Below are 16,546 nucleotides of genomic sequence, written 5' to 3' on the forward strand. Positions count from 1 at the left end.
TATATTGCACTCTCTTAATTATTCTACCTCTAAAAACTAAAACTAAAAACTAACAATTAACAACTAATGACTAAAAACTATTGCAACTTTGGGCTTTTGCCTCCTTGCTGTGCTTCCTTCCTGTCGTTTCTCCCCGTCTTGTATTGCCCTTCTCCTGTCTGTTATTGCTTTTATTTTTGTTAAACCTTCTCCAGTCTCATTTAATGTTTTTCCTATGTCCTTTGGTCCTCCCGTTATTTCACATTCTTCTATTACATGTCTCAGGTCTTCTTTCCTTCTACATAGTCTGCATCTTTTTTCTCCCTCTTCTTTCCAGTATTCCCTTGCTTTGGTCTCATTTCCACATCTGAATCTTGCTAATATTCTTCTGTCCCTCCACTTCATGCTCCCGTCTAAGTACTTTGGTAATCCTTCTTTGGCGATATTTCTGTAATGTATGTTATATTTGGATTCCCTTATACTTTTTCCTCTCTCTTCTGCTTCTCTTTTTCTTCTTTCTTCTAAAATTTGGTCTGCTGTCATCCTTTCTTGCTCTTCTCTTGCTTCTATCTGTGTCCCTCCATTCTCTTTCTTGCTCTTTTCCCTTCTTGGCCATTTCCCCAGTTCCTCTCTCTTTTCTTTATACACTTCTTTACTAGTTTCTTTTTTGATTATAAGGCTTTCTTTTTATACCTTGCCGCTCTTTTTAATGCTTTTTCTTTGATTTCTATTAGCTTGTATATATATGTATTTAATGTGATCAATTTAGATAACCTCTACTCGTATGTGATAAGAAAAGTACTGGCAATTTGTCATTAATTACGTGCTATTTTCAAGTTTGAATAAAATAAAGGTGCATATTTTCAATTTAATAAATTTCAGATTGTAATTTTAAGCAAACATTTATTTTTACTTTTTCTGTATCTATTCTATTTTTTCTTTATATAATATACTTAACCATATGTTCTGTTAAACTAATATGATATTGCATCACATTTGTAGATGAAAGAAGATAAACGTGCTAATTTAACTACAGAGAGGTAAGATAAATTATTATTTTTAAAAGACAGTTATTTCATAATTATATTTTTGAGTTTCTTCATTTCTTTCTTAAGCGATGAGCTTTCTAAGAAGGCTCTTAAGAAACAGCAAAGAGAGGCAGAAAAAGCAGCAAAGAAAGCTGAACGTAAAGCTCAGATTGTAAGTTAATTCATTAGATATTTTAATAAAAAAAATTATTTTCTAAAATTTGATGTGTAGGCTTTCAATAAAGCATTTTTGATTTATATATATAGCAAGCACAACAAGATGTAGTTCAGGAAGAGGATATATCAGTTGGGAAATATGGAGAAATAGGATTAATACAGAGTAAAGAGAAACACACAGAAAGGAAATTTACTGATGTTAAAAATTTGAATCCCAGTTTAGAAAATCAGACTATATGGTTAAGGGGACGTTTACATACTAGTCGTGCTAAAGGTATATCGTTTAAGATTAAAGCAAGAACATTTAATATTTATATAATCAAGTTAAATATTTCTCCCTTGTAGGTAAACAGTGTTTTATCGTTCTAAGACAGCAATCTTATACAATACAAGGTTTAGTTGCAGTCAATGAAAAAGTCAGCAAACAAATGATTAAATTTATATCCAAGTAAGTGGTGTAAATGAGTTAATAAAAATTAATGTTACTTTTTATTTTACAAAATTATTTTGTAGCATTACTAAAGAATCTATTGTGGATATAGAAGCAGTTGTAAAATGTGTTCCTTCCCAAATTGAATCATGTACTCAAAAAGATGTTGAAGTTCACATTGAAAAAATTTTTGTAATAAGTGCTGCAAAACCACAATTGCCTTTACAAATTGAAGATGCTTCAAGACCTGTAGGGGAAGTCGATGATAATGCTTTGAACATAAAAGTGAATCAAGATACTAGACTAGATAATAGAGTCTTGGATCTAAGGACTCCAGCTAATCAGGCTATATATAGAATAGAAGCAGGTGTCTGTAAATTATTCAGAGATATACTTACAAGTAAAGTAGGTTGTCAGTAAAGTAATAAATTCTACAAAATTGTAAACAGCATATAGAATTTTATTCACATATTTTTGTTTATAGGGATTTGTTGAAATTCATACACCAAAAATTATATCTGCTGCAAGTGAAGGTGGTGCAAATGTATTCACAGTATCATATTTTAAAGGAAATGCTTATTTAGCACAGTCTCCACAACTTTATAAACAAATGGCAATAGCTGCTGACTTTGATAAAGTTTTTACAACAGGAGCAGGTAATGTTTAATTTAAAAAATTTAATTCTTTCATTTCATTTTTTGGAAATATGTTATTATGTATGGGAATTTCTTAGTCTTTAGAGCTGAAGATTCAAATACTCATAGACATTTGACAGAATTCGTCGGTCTCGATTTAGAAATGGCATTCAAATACCATTATCACGAAGTAGTTGATACTATTGGACAGTTATTTGTAGAGATGTTTAAAGGTCTCCGTGACAAGTTAGTAAAGTTGACTAAAAGATGTAAAAGACTTTTTCTGTAATTGTAAAATACTAATCTTATATTTAATTTCAGTTACGCTGCCGAAATCGAGGCTGTACGTCAGCAGTATAATGTCGAACCATTTAAATTTTTAGATCCGCCTTTGAAATTAGAATTTAAGGATGCTATTGAATTATTAGCGGAAGCTGGTGTAACTTTGGGTGAAGAAGATGATTTATCTACGCCGGATGAAAAATTGTTAGGCAAACTTGTTAAAGCAAAAGTGGGTTTTTCTTCAAAATATTATTTGTAGATATGAATCTACTTTTCTCAATATTGTCTTACTTCTAGTATGATACGGATTTTTACATCTTGGATAATTATCCATTGGCAGTAAGACCGTTTTATACCATGCCAGATCCAAATAATCCGGTAAGCTCTTAGAATATCTATTTTTAGAATAATGCGTTACAATAATACATTAAATATGTTATATTTATTACAGAAAACATCAAATTCTTATGACATGTTCATGCGTGGTGAAGAAATTATGTCTGGTGCGCAACGTATTCATGATCCTGAACTTCTTACAGAACGTGCAAAGCATCATGAAATTGGTAGGAATATTTTATATTTTTATATGTTTGCAGTAATAATGTAACATATTTTTTTTAATTGTAGACATAGAAAAGATAAGATCATATATTGATGCATTTAAATATGGTTGCCCTCCCCATGCTGGTGGTGGTATTGGATTGGAGCGTGTTGTTATGTTATATCTTGGCTTAGACAACATTAGAAAAGTCTCGATGTTCCCTCGTGATCCTAAACGTATTACGCCATAAAATTTCAACTTTAAAATAATTCGTGCAGTACATATATATTAATGTATAATGAATACATTTGTATCATTTGTAATTACTATATCATTGAAAAAAGCAATAAACAGACATTTTGAATACGCTTTCAGTTAGGTATAATGTACCTAACTGAAACTAAACATCTCTACAAATAATTTCAATTAGGTATAATGTCTATGTACTTGCTTCGGCAGTACATTTACTAAAATTGGAACGATATAGAGAAGATTAGCATGGCCCCTGCGCAAGGATGACACGCAAAATCGTGAAGCGTTCCACATTTTTTCTGACGGGATCGGCCCGGTGGACGCCGATGTTAGGGTTCAGGCTCGGCGGGCCCTGCTTGATAAATGGCGCGCCAGCCTAGACACGAGAGCAGGCGCGCCGGGGCTGAGGGTCCTCAAGGCCGTCCTTCCAAACTGGGACGTTTGGTTGGACGGTGACGGGCCTCCCCTGACCTACAGGGTGACGCAGGTGCTCACCGGGCACGGGTGCTTCAGTGAGTACCTGCACCGAATCGGGAAAGAGGCGACCGCGCATTGCCACCACTGCGATGCGGATGTGGACTCGGCGCAGCACACGCTGGAGCATTGCCCGACGTGGGCGGTGCTGCGCCACTCCCTCATCGTGGAAATAGGATGGGACCTCCCGCCACCGGCGATCCTTGAGGCACTGCTGGTGAGCGAGAGAGATAGGAGGGCCGTGACCTCCAACGAGCAGGTTATGCTCCGGAAGGAGGCGGCAGAGCAGGTGAGGGAGCGGGACTCCCACCCTGAGAGGACCGGCCGGCAGGGGCGCGGCAGAAGCCGTGGACGCGTCTGGGCGAGGCGCGCTAGGGCCGCCGCTCCCTCCGCTGGGGTTTAAACTTAAACGTTGGCAAGGCCAGAGGTTTTAATCGGTTAGAGTCCGACACTACCACGCCGCTTTTCCTCAGAAGCGGCCGAGCAGATTTTCTCCACGTAAAAAAGAAAAGAAGTATAATGTCTATAGTGATTTATAATGTAAATTGTAATAATAATAAAAAAAGAATTATAGTTTTCGCGATATACACTAATAAAATGGCATCTAAGACTGAAGACAACTCTGTGATCAATTAGTCATTATTTTTTTAAAACTCGTCTTATTTTCCTTTTTATGTCATTTTTTAAATAAACTGTCTATGAACATTCACAGATGTTATACATATGTTACTTGCAAATTACAGTTTGGGACCGAAACTGGTCATAAGTCATAGTGCAAGGGTGCGTACTATGTTCGTATTCGTGCATGTACATATGTATATAGTATAGTATATGTAATTAGTGTATGCTCCACGAAGGCAGTTCTAAGAAATGGAGGGGATAGCAGCGGTCATAATGCGAGGTAAAATCTCCGATCACACATAACTTGAAGCAATACTGTATGTTGATGAAGTGTTTTCAAATGCAAACAAATTGAAGTTCGTATCAAAGAAGGTTAAAATAATAATTTATAGTGTTTAAGAAAATATTTCTTTTATTATCGTACTCATTAAATATAATAATAGCTGTGTTGCCAGGATCTGAAATGGCAACAAACAAATCATTGTTTATGAACGGTTTCAAAGAAGATTGCGAACAATTAATTACTCGCTTTGAACGTGCAGATAACATTAGATTTGAAACTTTTTGTGATATCTGGAAAGCAATGAAGTTTTCACTAGTCTTTGCGTAAGTTGAGATTAAATCTCACTAAATTTAATTGTTATGGTTATTTTTGCTATAATTTTATTTCGAATATGCATTTGGAATAATTGAAGTAAATAATAAATTGTTTAAAATTGTATAAATCTTTTCTTTATATTTCTAGGGGCCGTCCATCCTTTTTGGAACTATTAGAATTTTGCGAAGAAGCATTACATATATGTAAACAATTCATTCTTCTACCCCCTCGTTTTAAAGAACGTATTGGAGGATTATATCTTTTATATGGAATATACTTCAAAATGCCAATAGATCAATTTAGAATTAAAATTAAACTAGATGATTGGAAAAGTATTCTGGAACTTCATGCAGAAATAAAAGAAGCAGAACATTTAGATGCTAATTATATATTGTGTAAACTAATTGCAAGTAATGCATTTCATTTCTGTCTTTTTGATTCAGAGGTAAATTTGATGAAAACTCTTAAATATATATAAATAGTGCTTGTGAATTATATGTATATATCGTATATAATGTTGTATTTCTAGTATGGTATGGAAAAACCATATATTGTAAAGAATTCACAGTGTTTTAATCCATATTCTATATTGCCAACACTAAAAGATTTAAGTGACAAGAATCAAATATTGTCAAAAATTAATGAACTTAGTAAAGCTTATGAACAGAAGAAAGAAGCATCAAAATTAATAAATCTATCAGATGCTAGTTTAAAATTATTCAATTCAAATATTGCACAGGAAATCATTAATGATATTCAAGAGTTTGAAGAACAGAGAAGGGATCAACAGAAAAATACAATTGATTTTGAAAAACCATCTTGTTCTACTTTAAAAGGACAATCTTCAAACGAGCATACAAAATTTCAATTGTATGTATATTTGTACAAATAATACATTTATTGTACATTTATTAAATTGTATTATACCATGTTTCAATATTCTAGAAGAGGGCCTGCCAAACGCAAAATGCGACCATTAATTGATGGTATTGAACCTGAAAGTGAATCTGAAGAAGGTGAAGTATTAGAAAGTGATGATTCATATTCGGAGTTACCAATAGATTCATAACAGCAAAGGAGAGAAAAAGATACGAAATATACATCTTTCATACGTAAGTGTATTATTTTATAATAGTATGTAATACAGTATGCGCATGTTCATAATTTATGTAAAAGCCATAACAACTAAATGATATTTGATAAATTGTTTTTTATTGGGAAGTATACAAAATAAGTACAAGGAACAAGTCAGTGGAAATATCAATCATTCTAAATTTTAAGAAAACTTTTTGTAGAATATATTGTACTCTACCTTACTGTAACTGTGTTTTGCACAGACTTTAAGTAAAGACAATTCAATTAAATGGCTAAACGTCTTTAAAATGGATTAAATTTCTAAACTTAAAAACTGAGTAAAATGTATTATAGATTTCGTGAAGAAGTTACTTTATCAGAGATTAATTTTCAAAGATGTAACTTTCCATTTTCATGTAGCTTTATGTATATTTACGGCATTAAAATTAAATCTATATACTGAATGTAAGTGTTATTATTGCCGCCAATAAACATTTCTAAAGCTTACGGTAATAAGTTCATGTCAAATTTTTCTTAATAAACTTTCAATTGATTGTTATCATCGAATCCAGCACTGTGACCCGCGTTTCGTACAATAAAACTAGTTCCATCATAATGCATACGTCGCTCACCACGACGCACAAAAAGATGGGAAGTTTGACCAAGAGATGCCGTACAATGTAAAAATGGTGTTGTTAATGAAGCTGTTCCATTACTAGGCGATGTTCGTAATTGGTATTTGTTACTATTTCGTGCAATCCTAATAAGTAAAAATTTATGTGCTTATTGACTGATGCGCTATTGTATAAATTACTTTTTCTTACAATTTTTATGAATAAAATTACCTGACAAGACCATCAGGTGTTTGTGAAACTCTAACATTATTAATGATCCAATTTTCTACACCTTCATTAGTTAACCAATATTGAGCAGCACTTAAAGCTGCTGCAGCTTCTTGTAAGCATGCTGCACCATGTCGAGAACGAGAGTAAAAAACACTAAGAGAAAAGTCCTAAAAGTTAAACATTTCCTTTTAGTACAGTTATACAGTTTATAGAATGATATCTGTTTTTCATACCTGACCCATATCTGAAAATGAATCCGTAGTTGTTCTTGTCCCCGCTGTATCAACTAAATAAACTAGAGCACACTGCTCTGAAGTAAAGCTCACTCCTTTATACCACATCTTCGCATATCTGATGAAGAATAATAATATTTGTTAATGATACTTTAATAAAGTTACAGATACCACTGACTTGTTATTGCCATGGGCGTCATGGGCCAGGATTTCAACTCTTGATCCATACTGATATATTCTTCCATTTGGATGGAGTAATGCCGCAGCCGCTCCAGAACCGCTCAACGATAGTACAATATTATTCTACGCTGACGATAAATGCAATTCAGATAATAATCATGTAGGTATTAGAGATTGCTTTCCATTTGTGTTACTGCATTACTATGAACTCGTATTATATTGTTTTTACACAGATGGTTTAATTATGATATTTAGATTTGCTTAAAACAAGAATTTTGTTATAAAATAGAAAAAAGAAGATACCTTAAAATTAATTACTCTAACTGCACGATCGATCGTCATATCAACCCGAATTCTGTTGTGAAGTCTCAATGAAATTGTACCATGTGGTGTAGCTACAATAGCAGCATCGGAATCATGTTCTCTCCAGTTTTCTGCATAGAGGCACGTCTCTTCATAATATGGTGCAATGGTTTTAGAATTTCGTGGTTGCCGCCAAAGTGCTGTTGAATTAGAAAATGCCGTTGTAGCGGCTAATCCACCCCATTGCTCCGACGGTGGTGCTTCAAAGTACTTGGGAAATTCACTGTATCGCTAAAGAAGAAAGATAAATTATTTTAAAGAATGAAGATTACTTTTAATAATTAATAATCACGCTAACTATTATGTAAAGTACCTGGAAATTAGTTTCATCAGTCTGTGCGTGATAACTATGCGCCGTATAGACAGATCTAGGTCGCATTGGTGCTGCTGAGGTAGTTTGATTTTGAATTGTTGGTATGGAACATGGTTGTTGATTCACCACTTGTGCTCCAGCTTGGACATTACACTTTTGGATCTCCTTTCGATATTCGCCGCAAGGAGTTGACATAGCTTTTGCCTTTAATTAATATGATATATAAAAATCATCTAAATATTAATTAATAAAAATGAAAAAAAGATAGACGTTCTTCAACTCCACTAACGATTTCTATAAATGTTATATTGAAAAACAAATCTTTTTATCGTATTGTAATATATCGTTCGTATTATATATATCAAAAGAAGTTAACGGCAATGAACTCGATCAACAAATAATTTAAGAATTGAAGATTGAAAAATGATAGATCAAAGAGTTTCAAAAAAGACCTTGGAATTGGCTGTAGCGTTTTTTGGCTTCTTGCGACGGGATTTCCGGGGTTTCGACACCGCCGCTTGACTACCCTCGTTTATGCGATCCACGGCTGAAGCGGTTTTCGTATCTACAGGTCCAGGTCCTTTCAGTGAAATCACGTCTTCGACGTTTCTGATGATTCTTAACTTCACGAAGACGCTTGCATACGTAACTTTGATTTTAAAGGTTTCTACTTAGCGATTAAGAATTTTCGGATCGCGCTGAGGGAAATCAATCCTCGTAGATGCCTATAAAAACTTGTTCAGAGGATAACGCGGTTGGAAGATATTTCAGTAAAACGAATGAATATCCTGGTTGATTATGTCGTTGCCTTGACAATAAAAAATGACAAGAGACTGATGTAGTAGACAAATTCCGCTAAAATAAAAGTAGGCAAGGTTTCTCGGATTCAAATGCAATGATTTCTTTAACACTTGTTATATTCTCGCATTAATGTATTTTTCGTTTTCCTACATATGTTGATATAATAATACTACAATGAATACTCCTTCTATCGATACTCCTTTTATAATGAGCATATCATTTTAATTTATCTTCTTCAGTCTTTGAACTTTCATTTTCTTTGAAAATATATTTAAGCTTTAAAGGAATATTCTGATTAATACTTCTATTTTTTTGTTTCGTTTTCTCAAACATTAACATTTTGAAAAGTCATTTTTAACGTTTGTAAAATCTTAACACCAAGAAGTAGTCATTAACTACGATCAAGGTGAAAGTGACAATTGCTAATCAAGAATTACATAAGTATCTACTATCATTAATTATTATTAATTGTACAATACAATTGTTAATTATTAATATTATCCGCATACTTTTCTAATAAATTTGACAATGATGTTTTTTTTCGCATGTTTGACTATCGATTCTATTATGTACAAAATGTTTTTTAAAATATTTTCTTATAGCCAGCAGTGTTTAACGGTTACCATAATGACACTATTGCATTCGCATTTCATTAAAAACGGGTTAGCACCGGTTTCGAATATTGGATTTGTCCCTTTTTACGCAACTACTTTTTAATTTATTATTTAGTAAGATCAAATCCACAGCAACCGAGAACTACAGAACTACTACTACTTTTATTTCAACGCTTCGATGCAATTCATACAATAGAATAATATATTCTAATATTTTTAAACTGTTCTAATTTCATACTATTCACTTTCAAGGATATATTGCAATATATTTCTATTAGTACATGTTCTTTATAAAACATGAAATTCAAAAATAAGATAGTATAACATGACAATAGAAATTATTGCAAGTCAATGTGCTTATTGCATAACAACGCATAATTTTCTTTGTACTTCCTTCAAATGTATATATTATTTGTAAAAAATTCAAACGGCATTAAAAATTCGCTGACTAAACTTCATTAAAGTAAATTAGTGAAAACAGTACTTCGTATTCGTAATTTCACCAAAAATATTTAGTTTCTTAAAAAATAATTGTAGAATTTTCTTTTAACATATACATAACTAATATATATATATATACATAACTAATTTATGCCCTTTTTTTAGGTTTCATGAAGTGATCATGATACCTGAAGTATCTGAAGTACGTACGAGGAATATTCTACACTTATATAGTATAGTTAATATGTATGAAATAAATGTTGGACATTTGAGTATACAACATAGTCATATTACAAATAACATTATACTGTATAATACCGGTTTTCACATGGTGGGGACATAGGATTCATCTGCTGACATTTGTTTAAGCACCAGTATGCTTTCGTCCTGTTTACAGAATAGCACGCGGAAGTTCAGGCGTCAATAGAAATCTTGAGAAAAAATTATATTTCCATAATGATTGTTTTTAAACTCTTTCTTTTCCTGAGTATTATCTGTTTAACTCTAGGTAATTTTTTTTTATATCTATGCGAATCATATTTCGTAAATTTCCAAATATCGCGTATCAAATTGTGAACGAATATGTATTTGTCTTTAAACGTGACAAAAGCATGAAAAATATTGCAATTTATCGATATTTCTGCAATTGTGACTATTTCTAATGTTTGAGTGTATAGTTTCAGAATGTCCTTGAAATAATAATTTAAAGTATCATATGTTCTTATCTTCTAGAATTGCCTACACTAGTTGAAAATGTTGAGACAAGTAATGATGAAGATAATAAAGATATTGAAAGTAATACCCTTCGACTAGTAACAGTGGTAAATATAAAAAAATTAAATGAAAAAGAACATTTCTTTTTCTTCCATATTTGAGCCAAATCTGTTTGCAATTTGATTAATGTTATCACATAATCAATAAAAGAGATATAGAATTTCTAACTATGGCAATAAACTTTTAGGTAATGAGGCATGGAGACAGAGCACCACAAGACACTTATCCAAATGATCCTTATATCAATGATTCCATGGAGCCTTATGGTTGGGGTCAATTAACAAATGTAATGCTTTATACGATTTCTATTACTATATCAACATTTTTATTATTAACATAAGTAATTCTGTATAGGAAGGAAGAAGAAATCAATACAATCAAGGTGTTTTCTTAAGGAAACAGTACAATAATTTTTTGGGTCTAGTTTATAGCCCTAATATATTTTACTTGCAATCCACTGCTGTTGACCGTACAAAAATGTCTGCCATGTTGGAAGCAGCAGCTTTGTGGAAACCAACTGAGAAACAGTCTTTTAAACATGATTTAGCTTGGCAACCTGTTACCTTATTTTACCAACCACGTTCGGAAGATACGGTACACATTTTATTTAAATATTTAAATAATTATATATTTTATATAATTTTATATTTTTAGTTAATGTTAATATGGGATACATGTCCAAAATATACTAAATTACGACGTACAATTACGAACTTGACAGAAGTTCAACGAATTCAAAACGAAAATAAACAACTCTACGAAGAATTGACAAATTTAACGGGTATGGTGATTTCAACTCCCAGTGATGTGAGTTCACTTTACGGAACTTTAACAGCAGAGGTTTGTATTGATTTTCTAACAAAAATGGGAAATTATACATTATAAAAATTGTATTAATAACGCAAATTGATTGCTTTAGAAACATATGAACTTGACTCTTCCCGAGTGGACTAAAGATTATTATCCTGATAAACTAATACCGCTTACATTATACGATTTTCAACTTAATGTGTATAATGATGATCTTAAGAAACTTAAAGGAGGACCTTTTCTAAAAAAGATTGTTAGCGATATGTTAGCGAAAAAAAATAATAATTTGGAACCTGAAGAAAGAAAAATGTTTATGTATGTTGGTCATGACAGTACTATTGTAACTTTAATGGATCTTATGCATGTATGGAACAATCAAATGCCACATTATAATATTATGGTAATGATTGAGTTACATGAAAAAAACGATGGATGGAATGTTCAGGTAAATTATAGCATAACAAATCTTAAATGTAAAAGTCATTTTTATTACTGGTTTACACTTTATCTTTTTTAGATGTTTTTAAAAAATAGCACTGAACATAAACCATATCCTCTGAATGTTCCTGGATGTACAACAGTATGTCCTCTTGAAAAGTTCGTACAGATTTTAAAACCAATGATTCCAGATAATTGGGATGAAGAGTGTAAAGTCGATGGAGACTATACTCCTCCACCCGCTCCGCTTCCTTGACTATAGTTATTTGGTAAATATGAACCATAAGGATTGCGATAAAAGTATTATATAAGCCATTAATTTTGATGACAATAAATAATTTCATTTAAGAAAATGAATTAATTTAACAACTCTAAATAAATGAAAACATGTATATTTTTAAAATTATCTAGGAGTACAATACATGTAAAATAAATAGATTAATTTTTTCGAAACGATAGTTGAAGACACTTATTTTTTAATTGTAATCCTAAAATATACATGTTAGCAACTTTTTAATTTACATAAACTGATTTGTAATAATAATAAAAATTATTTTTCTAAAATGTATTTATTTGTATTTTTATCTATTTACTTTTCTGTTACATATATACTTTGTCCATATTCTACTTATTTTCTATGAAAAAATATGTACTTGCATACAAGAAATAAACGTACATGATAGTTGTAAACAAATACTTACAAATAAATTTTTTTCTTTTTAGGCAAATATTTTCTCTTCCCGACGTTTTTTTGTAACCACTGTTCCAGGTTTATGTTGAGCATCTGGATGATTTAGTAATTCAGGTGGACAAGTAGATATAGGACTTGCAAGAATAGTTTGTTTCAGATCATAGAACAGATGACTATCGTCTTTGGTACAGAATGAAATGGCAAGACCAGCTTTTCCAGCACGTCCAGTTCTACCAATACGATGTGTGTAGTCTATAAACACGTGAAAAGTAACATATATTCCTGTCCACACAATTCAATTTCTTTTAATAATATATATTTACCTTCTATAGTCTTAGCCATATCGTAATTAATGACCATAGACACATCTTTAATATCAATACCACGGCCTGCCACATCAGTGGCAACCAAAATATCTTTACTACCACTTTTCAGAGAAGCAAGTGCATACTCTCTTTGTTCTTGTCCTTTACCACCATGAAGAGTGCAAGCATTATACTGAAAAATGAAATAAAATATTGTACCAAATATCGAGTTTTACAATACAAATAGGATATGTTCTTGCTGAATTTAGGATATTATAAAATATTTAAAACTCAAACGTACGCCCAGTTTCTCTAAACCTCGTGCGAGAACATCAGCTCCCTTCTTTTGATTAACGAATATGATGACTGGTGGTTCAACTCCTCTACTAAGTATTTCCATTAATTTCTTACGCTTATCAGCTTCACCCATTATATGTACAATTTGTTCTGTTCTTTCTGTCGGTTTTCCTACGCTGCCGATGTATACAACAGCAGGTCGCCTTAAATACGTTCTAGCTAATCGTTCTACTGCAGGTGGCATTGTTGCTGTAAACATAACAGTCTAGAAAGACAATAAATTTGTTCATTATATATATTTGGATTTAGATAAAATGTAATATTAAATATTATTTCTTACTTGTCTATATTTTTTCTTTGTATTGTAATTAGCTAAAAGTTTTTCTTCATTTTCAGCGTCCTCGTTGTCTGGTTTTAGATTTGTAACTGGCATATATTCCAGAATTTTTTGGACATCTAAAAATTGATGATTTTGATAATTAATATTTACTTACCTTATACACAAGATGAATTAGTAGTTTGAAGAACATACCTGGCTCAAAACCCATATCTATCATTCTATCAGCTTCATCCAATACAATATAAGTACACTGATTTAAAACTAAGTATCGGTTTTCTAATACATCAATTAATCGTCCTGGTGTGGCTATAACAATCTGTAATAGTAGAAATTAATTTAAGATGTAGGAAATGGTTTTTTACATTATAAATATATATAAATAGTACCTCGCATCCCATTCTCAACCTAAATCCTTGTTCTTCTCTTGAGAGACCACCTACAACTACAACTGTTCTTATACCTAATGGTTGTCCAAATTTATTAGTCTCTTCTTCAATTTGTTGAGCCAACTCCCTGGTAAAATGTAATTTATAGAGTACTTACTGGTAAATTAAAAGGATTAAAAATATAGATAATAAACATACCGAGTTGGTGCTAAAATTATACTGTAAGGACCTTGATCTGCTTCTTCTAATCTTTCAATTTTTGGTAAACTAGTAATCCATAACAGTAATGGAATTAAAAATGCTAGCGTTTTTCCAGATCCAGTTTCAGCAACTCCAATGATATCACGATTCTGAAGTCCTATGGGAATAGCTTGTCTCTGTATAGGTGTTAAATCTTTATATCCCACTTTATCAATGATATCAAGAATTTCTTTTGGAAATCCTGATTCTTTCCATGATCTAATTGGATCAGGTATACGTCCTCCTTTTATTGTAATATTATAATCCTCTCTGAATATACGCCAATCCCTTTCTGTCATTTCATGAAGAGCTTTCTCTGACCAATGTCTGTCATCCCACTTTTGCTTCTCTTCTTTTCTCTTCACTTTCTTTAATCGCATTCTAGAAAAGAAGGACATGTAAATTCATGAAAAAATTGTATATTTTTACATGAATAAATTGTACTTTTAGGAAAGGATACATACTTTTCCTGTTCCTTTTCAGCTTCTGTTCTTCGTTTTTCTAGTAATTCTCCATAAAATTTACTTTGATCTCGTTTTTGTGCTTTAATATCTATTCCAGCAAGATTCCCTCTACCAAAAAATTGTACCTGATGCCTTTCCTTGTATATACTATTATAGTCAACAGATGTGTCTTCTGAGGTATCCCAGTCAAATACAAATTTTCTGTCATTTAATCTTCTAACACGTCGTTTTTTCTTCACTAATCCTAAATAACGTTCCTTAATAGCTTCTACTTCTTTCTCTTTATCCTTGTCTTTAATTTCATCTTCTCTTGTACGCTGACCATCTCTACGTCTGTTTGAAAAGTTGTAATGAAATATAAATTGTTATTTTATAAATTTAATTTATGTAAGTAAATATTATATATATATACCTGTCTCTCTCATCCCACTCTCTATCTTTCCCAACATTTTCGCTATGGAAAGATTTACGTATATCCTCCTGTTGTTTTCTTATTGCTTCGACTTCTTCTTGTCGTTTTTGTAATGCTAGAGCAGCACGTTCTTCTTTAGTTAGAAACTTTGGTTTAGCACGTGCTTCTTCTTCTGCCTTTTTTTTAGCTAATAATTCTTCTAAACTTAATGGTTCTTTCTTTGGAGGAGGCTTTTGTTTTTCATCAGTTTCCTCCTCCTCTTTCTTTGGTTCAGTTTTGTTCTCTTTCTTATTTTCGTCTTCTATGACAAATATAGGACTTGGTTTACGCTTTTTGTCATCCTTTGATTTGTCTTTAAATTCTCGCCTTTCTCTTGATCTATCTCTATCTTTTTCGCGTGATCTATCCCTTTCCCTTGATCTTTCACGCGATCTTGAACGTTTCCTATCTTTTTTCCGATCCTTTGATCTACTTCTTGAACGTCTTCTATCTCGACGTTCTCGCTCTCTTTCACGTTCGCGATCTCGTTCACGTGATCGACTTCGTCTTACGGTTTTTTTATCATGAGCCATTGAAAATTCTACAAATTAATTGTGTTTGAATTGATTAATTGGAATAATATCCACAAGTGATTAATAAACTACTTTGAGAGGTTATACAGCTAAAGCCATAAATATTCGTTATCTTTTTAATAATAAATAGATAACAAAATAAACATTATATATCATTACATTAATAATTACTCTCTATAATGACATTTTTTATAAATAATTATAATAAATATATAATACTTGAACTATTATCAAATATATTATCAAACTATTGTCAAATGTCACAACAAAGTATACGTGATATAATCAGATTGTATGAAGTTGTTAAATATACTTTCATGTTATAAAATATAAATAAAAACAGAATAAATTTCTCTTACTAAATGAAAGATAACAACTTTTCTCTTTGAATCAAATAAATTTGCACACAAGAACTACACTTGTACAGCTGTATAAAATTTACAAATTCACAAGTATAACGACTATGGTTAACTTTTCAATGCACGCGACATAATTTCGTAGTTTTCATTAGAGAGGAATTTTCTCCTCTATTCTTGTCTAACAAAATATTAATCTTTAATTTACGTAATTTTCTATTTAGTGTAAACAATTTTTGGTACAATACATGTAAGCTATAATATATTTAAACAAAGGAAATAATTATTTTATTAAATTAGAATTAGCACCATTGTTCAAGATTTATGGAATATGAAATGAAGACAAATACGAATAAAAAAATTTGTTTTTCAAATTTCGAACATTTGAATAATAATAATTATTTTTAAATGATCGAATGCAATTTCAAATATTTTGTGTTAAAAAATTATTGCGAAAGATATTCCAAAAGTTATTATGAAATCCTTTTACTTAGATTTAGATATAAAGGCTTATGTCCAAGTCATTTTTGCTTTAATATTAAATTGCTGGAAAAATGATTACACAATAAAATGTATTGAA

The 16,546-nt window shown here is 31.6% G+C and overlaps 5 protein-coding genes and 1 non-coding gene across 19 annotated transcripts; 4 read left to right on the top strand and 2 right to left on the bottom strand.

Moving 5' to 3' along the window:
- Positions 1–314: 314 nt before the first annotated feature.
- On the top strand, positions 315–3,438 carry LOC100645809 (aspartate--tRNA ligase, cytoplasmic). Of its 2 annotated transcripts, none has more exons than XM_012316179.3 (12): positions 315–434; positions 982–1,019; positions 1,095–1,179; positions 1,275–1,458; positions 1,530–1,632; positions 1,698–2,019; positions 2,099–2,270; positions 2,348–2,495; positions 2,571–2,760; positions 2,829–2,909; positions 2,983–3,094; positions 3,159–3,438. In XM_012316179.3, the coding sequence occupies exons 2-12, from the start codon at positions 982–984 to the stop codon at positions 3,320–3,322; spliced, it is 1,599 nt and encodes a 532-aa protein (XP_012171569.1). In that variant the 5' UTR covers positions 315–434; the 3' UTR covers positions 3,323–3,438. The 2 variants fall into 2 exon arrangements, with proteins under 2 accessions (XP_012171569.1, XP_012171568.1); XM_012316178.3 differs by lacking the exon at positions 315–434 and adding an exon at positions 691–832.
- A 77-nt stretch (positions 3,439–3,515) lies between these two features.
- Positions 3,516–3,622, top strand: LOC125386360. The gene has a single exon (XR_007226417.1). It is a non-coding gene; the product is annotated as a U6 spliceosomal RNA (small nuclear RNA).
- LOC100647313 (snRNA-activating protein complex subunit 1) lies at positions 3,585–6,555 on the top strand. 8 transcript variants are annotated; one of them, XM_020866408.2, is made up of 6 exons: positions 3,585–4,699; positions 4,863–5,025; positions 5,165–5,462; positions 5,547–5,887; positions 5,963–6,129; positions 6,240–6,555. In XM_020866408.2, exons 1-5 carry the CDS (start codon positions 4,669–4,671, stop codon positions 6,084–6,086), a joined length of 957 nt encoding a protein of 318 aa, XP_020722067.1. In that variant the 5' UTR covers positions 3,585–4,668; the 3' UTR covers positions 6,087–6,129; positions 6,240–6,555. The 8 variants fall into 8 exon arrangements, with proteins under 8 accessions (XP_020722067.1, XP_020722064.1, XP_020722065.1 ...); XM_020866405.2 differs by lacking the exon at positions 6,240–6,555 and having other exon boundaries at positions 3,585–4,578; positions 4,656–4,699; positions 5,963–6,093; XM_020866406.2 differs by lacking the exon at positions 6,240–6,555 and having other exon boundaries at positions 3,585–4,578; positions 4,660–4,699; positions 5,963–6,093.
- Positions 6,556–6,625: 70 nt separating this feature from the next.
- LOC100651418 lies at positions 6,626–9,165 on the bottom strand. Its single transcript, XM_048411980.1, has 8 exons — positions 9,129–9,165; positions 8,478–8,692; positions 8,026–8,229; positions 7,653–7,943; positions 7,348–7,472; positions 7,170–7,287; positions 6,937–7,103; positions 6,626–6,851 (listed from the first exon to the last, which is right to left on the bottom strand). Exons 1-8 carry the CDS (start codon positions 9,163–9,165, stop codon positions 6,626–6,628), a joined length of 1,383 nt encoding a protein of 460 aa, XP_048267937.1.
- On the top strand, positions 7,358–12,603 carry LOC100646963 (testicular acid phosphatase homolog). 5 transcript variants are annotated; one of them, XM_048411949.1, is made up of 8 exons: positions 7,358–7,509; positions 10,047–10,083; positions 10,614–10,702; positions 10,843–10,921; positions 11,010–11,249; positions 11,310–11,495; positions 11,575–11,910; positions 11,983–12,603. In XM_048411949.1, exons 4-8 carry the CDS (start codon positions 10,853–10,855, stop codon positions 12,157–12,159), a joined length of 1,008 nt encoding a protein of 335 aa, XP_048267906.1. In that variant the 5' UTR covers positions 7,358–7,509; positions 10,047–10,083; positions 10,614–10,702; positions 10,843–10,852; the 3' UTR covers positions 12,160–12,603. The 5 variants fall into 5 exon arrangements, with proteins under 5 accessions (XP_048267906.1, XP_048267905.1, XP_048267904.1 ...); XM_048411948.1 differs by having other exon boundaries at positions 7,360–7,509; positions 10,843–10,941; XM_048411947.1 differs by lacking the exons at positions 7,358–7,509; positions 10,047–10,083 and adding an exon at positions 10,094–10,389 and having other exon boundaries at positions 11,014–11,249.
- On the bottom strand, positions 11,933–16,126 carry LOC100645573 (probable ATP-dependent RNA helicase DDX23). 2 transcript variants are annotated; one of them, XM_012316183.3, is made up of 11 exons: positions 15,970–16,126; positions 15,039–15,618; positions 14,627–14,959; positions 14,121–14,543; positions 13,923–14,049; positions 13,729–13,852; positions 13,537–13,652; positions 13,201–13,461; positions 12,918–13,092; positions 12,605–12,846; positions 11,933–12,159 (listed from the first exon to the last, which is right to left on the bottom strand). In XM_012316183.3, exons 2-10 carry the CDS (start codon positions 15,608–15,610, stop codon positions 12,623–12,625), a joined length of 2,355 nt encoding a protein of 784 aa, XP_012171573.1. In that variant the 5' UTR covers positions 15,611–15,618; positions 15,970–16,126; the 3' UTR covers positions 11,933–12,159; positions 12,605–12,622. The 2 variants fall into 2 exon arrangements, with proteins under 2 accessions (XP_012171573.1, XP_003400607.1); XM_003400559.4 differs by lacking the exon at positions 15,970–16,126 and having other exon boundaries at positions 15,039–15,791.
- Positions 16,127–16,546: the final 420 nt, after the last annotated feature.

This window comes from Bombus terrestris, chromosome 14 (genome assembly GCF_910591885.1).
Source record: "Bombus terrestris chromosome 14, iyBomTerr1.2, whole genome shotgun sequence".
Classification (NCBI taxonomy): domain Eukaryota; kingdom Metazoa; phylum Arthropoda; class Insecta; order Hymenoptera; family Apidae; genus Bombus; species Bombus terrestris.

What these genes read in the sequence shown, in the direction of transcription:
- LOC100645809 (XM_012316179.3), top strand. Translation starts at nt 982, where the DNA reads ATGAAAGAAGATAAACGTGCTAATTTAACTACAGAGAG. An exon ending in AGTTTTTACAACAGGAGCAG is followed by an intron (nt 2,271 to 2,347) that starts GTAATGTTTAAT and finishes GGAATTTCTTAG; the next exon opens with TCTTTAGAGCTGAAGATTCA. An exon ending in TGCAAAGCATCATGAAATTG is followed by an intron (nt 3,095 to 3,158) that starts GTAGGAATATTT and finishes TTTTAATTGTAG; the next exon opens with ACATAGAAAAGATAAGATCA.
- LOC100647313 (XM_020866408.2), top strand. Translation starts at nt 4,669, where the DNA reads ATGGAGGGGATAGCAGCGGTCATAATGCGAG. An exon ending in TCTGTCTTTTTGATTCAGAG is followed by an intron (nt 5,463 to 5,546) that starts GTAAATTTGATG and finishes TTGTATTTCTAG; the next exon opens with TATGGTATGGAAAAACCATA. An exon ending in GAGCATACAAAATTTCAATT is followed by an intron (nt 5,888 to 5,962) that starts GTATGTATATTT and finishes TCAATATTCTAG; the next exon opens with AAGAGGGCCTGCCAAACGCA.
- LOC100651418 (XM_048411980.1), bottom strand. Translation starts at nt 9,165, where the DNA reads ATGTTAATGTTTGAGAAAACGAAACAAAAAAATAGAA. An exon ending in ACGCTACAGCCAATTCCAAG is followed by an intron (nt 8,230 to 8,477) that starts GTCTTTTTTGAA and finishes TATTAATTAAAG; the next exon opens with GCAAAAGCTATGTCAACTCC. An exon ending in TTAGAGTAATTAATTTTAAG is followed by an intron (nt 7,473 to 7,652) that starts GTATCTTCTTTT and finishes TCGTCAGCGTAG; the next exon opens with AATAATATTGTACTATCGTT.
- LOC100646963 (XM_048411946.1), top strand. Translation starts at nt 10,338, where the DNA reads ATGATTGTTTTTAAACTCTTTCTTTTCCTGAGTATTATCTGTTTAACT. An exon ending in TATTATCTGTTTAACTCTAG is followed by an intron (nt 10,390 to 10,613) that starts GTAATTTTTTTT and finishes CTTATCTTCTAG; the next exon opens with AATTGCCTACACTAGTTGAA. An exon ending in ACGATGGATGGAATGTTCAG is followed by an intron (nt 11,911 to 11,982) that starts GTAAATTATAGC and finishes TATCTTTTTTAG; the next exon opens with ATGTTTTTAAAAAATAGCAC.
- LOC100645573 (XM_012316183.3), bottom strand. Translation starts at nt 15,610, where the DNA reads ATGGCTCATGATAAAAAAACCGTAAGACGAAGTCGATCACGTGAACGA. An exon ending in GCTGAAAAGGAACAGGAAAA is followed by an intron (nt 14,544 to 14,626) that starts GTATGTATCCTT and finishes CTTCTTTTCTAG; the next exon opens with AATGCGATTAAAGAAAGTGA. An exon ending in AGATATGGGTTTTGAGCCAG is followed by an intron (nt 13,653 to 13,728) that starts GTATGTTCTTCA and finishes ATCAATTTTTAG; the next exon opens with ATGTCCAAAAAATTCTGGAA.